General features: G+C 40.3%; 1 protein-coding gene across 1 annotated transcript; it reads right to left on the bottom strand.

The window, feature by feature from the left end:
- Window positions 1-1,110: 1,110 nt before the first annotated feature.
- LOC109090513 lies at window positions 1,111-7,252 on the bottom strand. The gene is made up of 4 exons (XM_042755861.1): window positions 6,653-7,252; window positions 4,915-5,160; window positions 3,388-4,603; window positions 1,111-3,188 (listed from the first exon to the last, which is right to left on the bottom strand). The coding sequence occupies exons 2-4, from the start codon at window positions 5,054-5,056 to the stop codon at window positions 3,002-3,004; spliced, it is 1,545 nt and encodes a 514-aa protein (XP_042611795.1). The 5' UTR covers window positions 5,057-5,160; window positions 6,653-7,252; the 3' UTR covers window positions 1,111-3,001.

Consider the following 7,252-nt stretch of genomic DNA (forward strand, 5'->3'; position numbering starts at 1 on the left):
ATGATTTGATATAAATTATAAAACAGAATTATTATTATTTCAAATAGGCCTACATATAAAAGAAACTTACCCGTGACAAATCTGATTTTTTAACAGACGTGAAACTTACTAAACGAACACTAGCCTGTAGTGTCGGCTAAATCAGGCCTAAAGTTTAAGCGCAGTCTGCGCAGATTTTCATTTCTTTCTTCTTTTTTTTAACCCAGTTGTAAGAACCCTTAAAACACATTCACTTTAAAGATACTTAGAAAGACTGGTACATTTAAAATAATTGGGGGAAAGGGAAAAGTGAATTGTAGCATGTGAATCAAATTAATTAGAATAGTTTTTATAGGCTATGTGATTATTTAGGCTACACATGTCCTGTGAAATGACACTCGCTTGTTGTTCTTAACACTCAAACACAAAAATATTTAATGGTTATACTTTAAATTAGTGACCCATACGAGCTGTCTGATGATTTGTGATCATGTTTCCGCCTCAGTCTGTGTATGAAAAAGACGAACATAAAGAATACATTTAAACAGGCTACTGTTTAGTAAAAGTAAGAGGAGCATATTGAACAATAAACACTAGGGTTGACCGGTGTTCGGAAACCATAAATAACCGGAACCCTTAAAATGGCCTCGAAATAAATATGAATGAATCAACAGCTACACAGAAATACGACTTTTCACAGGAATAAATATAAATATATATATATAATCCCTATTTTCTGCTCCTTGTACATTTGGTTCCGTTTTTTGTTTTTTTTTACGTGAATGTTTACTAATCCAAAACTACTATCATGTAACAAAAAGAAGTGAAATCTACAAACGTCTCGATATTTAGACATCCTACTTTGCCTATAATAATCGTGTTAGACTATTCTTTATTCTTTTTCTCCCTCACACACACATAGCATAACTGACACTCTGTGGAAATCATTTGAGTTTCCTTTTCCTCCACATCGTGCATTAGTGAGGAATGAGGATAGGGAATAGCATTGCTCATTATATTTGGCGTTCAAAGCTGTAAACAATTTTCCGGCCAAACAAGGGATAAACTCCGTTTATCCGTTAAACTCAAGGTCTACCGATTAAGCTCTAAAAATCTCACACGAAGCCATCATCGCCAAAATGCACTGCTGCTGACACAAATCACTTTATTTGAATTCAATGAAATAACAGGAAACACAAAGTATTTAATCGGAGACGATACATCGAAAAGCCTCGTACAAAATGACTAGTCTTAGTATTATAGCTGGTGTAAACTCTTGGAAATCGTGTGCCTTCATTTTGGGTAGTTAAAAAAAAGGAAAAGAAAATTCTCAACTTCATAAAATGACCGTACAACACAGCGCATAATTAGCTATATCATAAACATGATTGTATACCGCCAAGGAAAGCATATTTTAATTTGATATGCTAAGCTCTCTCAGTATCAAGGTTGTCTATTTAGAGGAATTAAATTATATTTGTAATATTGCTACATAGTAAGGTACACAACCACACAAAATATAATAAAATGGCATAAAAGAAACAAATAGAAAGAAAAAAAGAGGAACTAATCAAAGCCTGATTTGCAGTTGATGTCTTTGATATTGTTGTAATTGTGATTAATGCATGTCTCCTATTCGAGCAAGTAGAAAATCAGAGTCACTAAACAGGTAACCAGAATTAACTCCTGAAAGTGACTAAATTGTAAACCAGAAAATCATAATATTTGTCAAGGATTGTGCATGATTGCAAATGCAATAAATAAATAAATAAAAATCATAACTTTAGTCATTTACATTATTGACGAAATATTGCTAAGAAGCTGGGAAGTCTGCAATTCTAAAGCCACCACAATCATTTCAGTGATTATTAAAAAAGCCATATCACTACAAAGATTTTACTTTCTGTCCCCCAACACACACTTGTACATTAGAGCAAACAAGCTTTATAAAATCACAAACCCTGATTGTAGTCGCAATAACAGCAGAGACATTGGGCCAAACAGTAGTTTGTGAATCAAATGCCACTCCTTCACCTCTAATGAAACGTGGTAGCCAAGAGAATATAAAATAGGACTTCTTAAGCAAGAAAGACGTTTGCTGTAACATGTCATTCAGACGAAAGAAAAACAAACATTCTTTATAAAGAGCCATGAAATCTTCAGCATGCAAGAACAAAAATACATGGAATCAACACACATAACATTATTAGGCAGTGCCATATCTTCAGCATTGAGTTACAAACTGACATACCTCCATGACTTTGGACATAAATCGTATACCTGAGCTGCAGGACTAATCTAAAATTGGGGATTCAAAAACACATCATCAGGTTCATTATTCCTGAGGGAAATTTATTTTGAGAAGCGCTTCCCCTGAAACTCGATGTATAAGAAACAGATTGCTTTTACTATCAGTGCTCATTCCTTAATTAATATATGGAAGGAAAAAGGGAACTACCAATGTTGTACTGATTTTACATCATTAGTATTAGTACCATAAATGTTGAAACTGCTAATAAATAAATATAAAAGAAAAAGCAGCCTCTGTATAAATTAAAATCAGTGCAGGTCATATGTGGAACTTATGATATTACCTTACGGCCTTTTCTAAATAAATGAAGATGTGTTTGATTTGATCTTGCGTTATTCAGTTGTCAATCCTGGACAGTAAACGCTCTGTCGATAAAAGCTCATTTACCAGAAGATGAGCCGTCAAGCCACTCTTGAGAAACATAAGAGAAAACAATAAAAAACATCTGTCATTACAGTCAAAGACATAATCACAGTGCATATTGACTGATTTGGAGTTATTTCTGAGAAAGTGGATGTCTGTGCTGCAGCTGTTGATGGACTTTGTCAGTTTGTAACGAAAATTAAATGACTGAGTAACGTGCAATAGTACAACCTCCACCACATCCTAAAAAAAGACACATTCAGTCAGAAAACAACTCAAATCTTCATTGCCTTTCAGACTGCTAACAATTCTACTTGCAGGACCATTGTCAGGTGGTCGAGCTTTTGGTCAGGCGCTGGTTTCCTGTTTGAGGCGTTGGCTGCGGGCCTTGTACACCTCAATCAGGAGGTCTTTCACGTACTGGATCTCCCGCTCCACCGATTCTGCCTTGTCCCGTAGCTCACGGTTTCTACCCTCCAGACCATGAAGCTGTTCCTCCAATGTGTCCAACTCCTCTCGCTTCCTTTGGCGATACCTGTTAAAAAAGATTAATAAAGAAGAAAGTCAGTTTTACTTACAGAAGATGTGGTCTTTTAAATCCCACAAGCAGCTACTTTGTAATGCCTGCAGGGTACAATTTTGCCTCTGTAAAGTATTTTGTACTTTCATGACTAAGTGTGACTTCAACTCTAAAATCTAAAATACAATTGACACCACTGTGATTCTGAAAATACCTGTGAGCTGCAGTCTTGTTCTGGTCTCTCTTCTTCTGTTTGCGTTCACCATGGTTCACTTCAATTAGTGGCACCTCTAGGTCTGCTTTCACAATGCAGGGGTCTTCTTTCAGCACACAGACTCCTCTGGCACAAGGGGACCCCATTTCAGGTCCGTGGCAGTCACCGCTCGGGCAGTCAGGGCTTTGGCCTTCGAGAAAGCTACAGTGGAAGTTATGTTGCCGGTTGATCTCAGCGCTCTCCGCCTTCACTGGGTCATTGATGGCCCCAAGGAAGCTGTGGTAGGCCTCTTCTTGGGATGAACTTTGGAGGAAACAGCTTTCGTTGGGCTCGGACTTCCAGGGGATGCTGGCCTTCACATCGCTAGCACCATTCTTGGCTTCACTCATCATCTCCATCTCCGCACTTCCTCCTATGCCGCTTAAATTGACTTCTCTGATGCCGTACATCATCATTTCATCTTTCTTGTGGGGAATTTGAACAGATCCACTAAAGTTGTACCCGCCGCTGCTGCTGGACTTGCTTGCGCCAACGGCCTCTTCCGTGTAGCGGCAGGTCTTCTCCTCTTTGGGTAAAATGGCACACCTCCTGATCTCCACCGCACTGCCTAGGCAGTAGCCTTTGCCTACCACCCGTTCATCTTCAGCACAGCTGTAGCTCCCACCAGGTGCAACAGCTGAGTTACCTGAGGAATTTCCTTTGGAACTCCAGATGCTACTCTCGTAGCTGTCACCCACCCTCACGCCATCGGAAACTCTCTTGCGGCTGCAGACGTTGCTGTTGGGGCGGCTGCAACTGTAAGGGGCATGTCTAGGAATCTTGGAACGGCCAATGGGACCCCCACAAAAGCTCAGCAAGTCAAGTTCCCCAGTTGCCAGGGTAACAAGTAGAGGGCTGGATTCGGATTGGTTGGAAGTAGAATATGATGCGTAGGGCAACTGGTAATACGACGGTGGACCAACTGCCGATGGACCCTTGTCGCATTTGCCCAGTTTGGAGGCTTTTTCTGGGAGTGGCTCAGACAGGAAGTAATCCTCCAGCTGAGCAAGCTCCTCTTGCAGCAGAGAGGTCATGACCTCCAAATCTGAGGGCACCTGGATGTCATGCTGGAGGGGCGAGGGGGGAAGGGATGCATTGGGGGAGGGAGAGGAGTGAGGGGTTGGGAGGTAAGAGGAGAAATCTACTTCTTCCGTCATCCAGTCACTAAGACCATCACCTATGGGGAAAACAGAGGTCAGCATGTTAATCACTGGCCTAGAGATCCAATGTAACACGATTATTTAAACCAAATAAACTATTCAAGCAGTATTTTAACAAACCGTTTAAAAAAAATACAAATCGCATCTCAGTGTGCTTACTAATTCCAAAATGCGAAACGTAGCATTAAACTAGCATGTTATCTACAAATAATATAAAATAGATCCACGTTGGTAGTTTTACTCACTGTTCAAGGAGAACGAAATGTGCTGCAGTGCGGTGCCCACCTGAAACTGGGAAAAATAAAAAACTGTTTTCACTGCAACTCACCAATTAAGTGCTGGTTCTCCTCTGGCCCCTCCCCTCTGCGCCCCTCCGATTGGCTGTGGTTAGCCTGTGGGTGAGAGAGAGTGAGGGGGTCTGCCGGGGAGACGAGTAGAGTCTTCCAAATGGGTGCTGACATTGTCATCATCCTGTCGGTTGGTCCTACGATTCAAATGTCCGAGCTTACAGTGCACGATAGTGAAGTTTGAGAGTTGAGCCACAGAAAACAGGGCTTGGTGTGCATTATGAAACCTACAAAAAAAAAAAAAAAAAAAAGAGGGAAAATATGATGAGGGACGATGGGTTATAACACATTGCTTATGGAGATTTAGGTGTATATGTTAAGGAGATGACACTATCACACCAACTGTGATTATTCAGTTACTAAAGTAGGATGGAGGAAAGGAGGGGGGAAAAATCATTACGTCGTAGTTGGTGGGACTTTCCATTATAAACTTATCCTGGCTCTCCTAAAATATCTAAAAATATCTCCAACTGAACATAAATCCATATTTTTATAGTGTTAACAATGAGCGATACAGTGCAAACTAAGTAAAATAACTACAACCCTCCCATTTCGCTACAGCATCAGCAAAGACACACTTGTGATTAGCGAGGGACCAATTTAGAAAACTACCACTATTCCATCCATCAAAGTCCCCTGTGCCCACTTAGGGGAGTTCCACTGAGATCCAAGAAAACCAGGCAAATGCTCTGCTGGTGGGAACTTTATTAGCAGCCTAAATATACAAGACACACTCAAATGTAAAGCTTCTTCGGATCATATTTTGGACCCTGCCAATAATAAATCACAATATCAAGAACTTTTAAAAACTTTATCATTTTAATATATTTAGTGCTGATTTCTACAGTTACCTGGTCTACTGTCTGTCTGTATGATGCAACCTAAGCTGCCTCCAAATGTTCTTACAACCTTTGCGCCTATACTCAAGTCCAGTTTGTTTAGTCTAAGGTCAGACACTGACAAACATTTTATACTGACTGAGGCTACTTTGAAAATGGCAAAGAGCAGAAACAAAGCTTTTTTTCCCCTTCTCTTTTTCTTCTGCAATCAAGCATTCTAAGTCATTTCTAGCAGTATGGCAGGTGCAGACGTCTCTGAACTGGATGTCTGAACTTGGCCAGCACGTGGGTTACAATCTATGACGTAATGCGAAAGCAAAACAGCAAATCTTCGTGAGAGCTTTAAAAAACGACACATGCTTTTTAGCAAAACGGCAATTTCTAAAAGAACAAACACCGTCCGCTGCATGCAACATGCAACTATTCATTAAACTGGCAGACATGGATGTCAAAAGGGGGGAAAATGAAAGAAATGACAGAAGAGCCTGTGTAGCCTCATCTGTTTAATATAGCTAATCACTATATAAAAAGCTGTTAGACAAACAAGTGTCACGCCAAAGTGCGTAAAGAATGGAATGTCTGTCAAAATAAATTGAACGTGAAAATATTCATTAACTAGGTAAGACTGATTATTCTGAGATCATTCCTAATGTTGCAAAAACTGTGTAGCAACGACTGAAAGAGCTTAAGGAGTTTCTGAAACTTTTCCCAATAAGCAAGACACTGTGCATAAAACCTCGCCTGAAGCACTGTTACAAGTGACAACACGCTCAACAACACTTAAACAAAAGCGATACACCTATAAAGTACAAAGCCAAGAGACAAAACAACAAAAGCATGAACAAAAGCAAAACAAAAAAAAGTAATAAGTTGTACTTACTCCATTCTTGCTTAATTTTTTTGGGCTTAGGGTGCGTTGCAAAAGCAAAGCACGGCGTTTCTTTAGGATCGAAGTCTCTAGTAAATTAAAAAGCCATGTCTCCTTCGGAGTGTATAGGACTGAAGTGCTGTTGGTCTTGCTTTGTTGTGATGGAGTTGATGACTGAGAATCGGCTAATTGAGTCAACGCATCAGGTCACCCACACCTAGCAACCAGCTGCGTCACGCGGTCAGCCCCCAGTGCTATAGATCCCTCCGCCCTATGGATGCAGTGGTCCAGACAATTTCACACTTCGGCCCGGTGTAACCGCCCACAAGAATTAGGAATCACTTTCTCAACGACTTCCGAGAAAACACAAAATCCCGCTAGCACGTTCCTTAACTTAAAAACGAGAGGAGAATATGTAATGAAAGCGGTTGGTCACGAGAGTTTGGATGATTATCATACAGCTGCAGTATCTGGTAGTACATAAAATATTCACATCATAACACGCATAGCACACACTGCCGTTCAAATATGTATTGTTTCACGGGGACTACTTGATTTCTTCTAGCGAGGAAGAACACTTTCTGCTACCCAGGAGATACGTGGCTGTTGTTG

Source organism: Cyprinus carpio, chromosome A5 (genome assembly GCF_018340385.1).
Source record: "Cyprinus carpio isolate SPL01 chromosome A5, ASM1834038v1, whole genome shotgun sequence".
In the NCBI taxonomy this organism is placed as follows: Eukaryota; Metazoa; Chordata; class Actinopteri; order Cypriniformes; family Cyprinidae; genus Cyprinus; species Cyprinus carpio.

Bases quoted from the DNA above. Each gene is read 5' to 3' on its own strand.
- LOC109090513 (XM_042755861.1), bottom strand. From the start codon at position 5,056: ATGATGACAATGTCAGCACCCATTTGGAAGACTCTACTCGTCTCCCCG. The intron at 4,604-4,914 runs GTGAGTTGCAGT...TTTTCCCCATAG, and splicing joins GGAGAACCAGCACTTAATTG to GTGATGGTCTTAGTGACTGG. The intron at 3,189-3,387 runs GTATTTTCAGAA...CTTTTTTAACAG, and splicing joins AACAAGACTGCAGCTCACAG to GTATCGCCAAAGGAAGCGAG.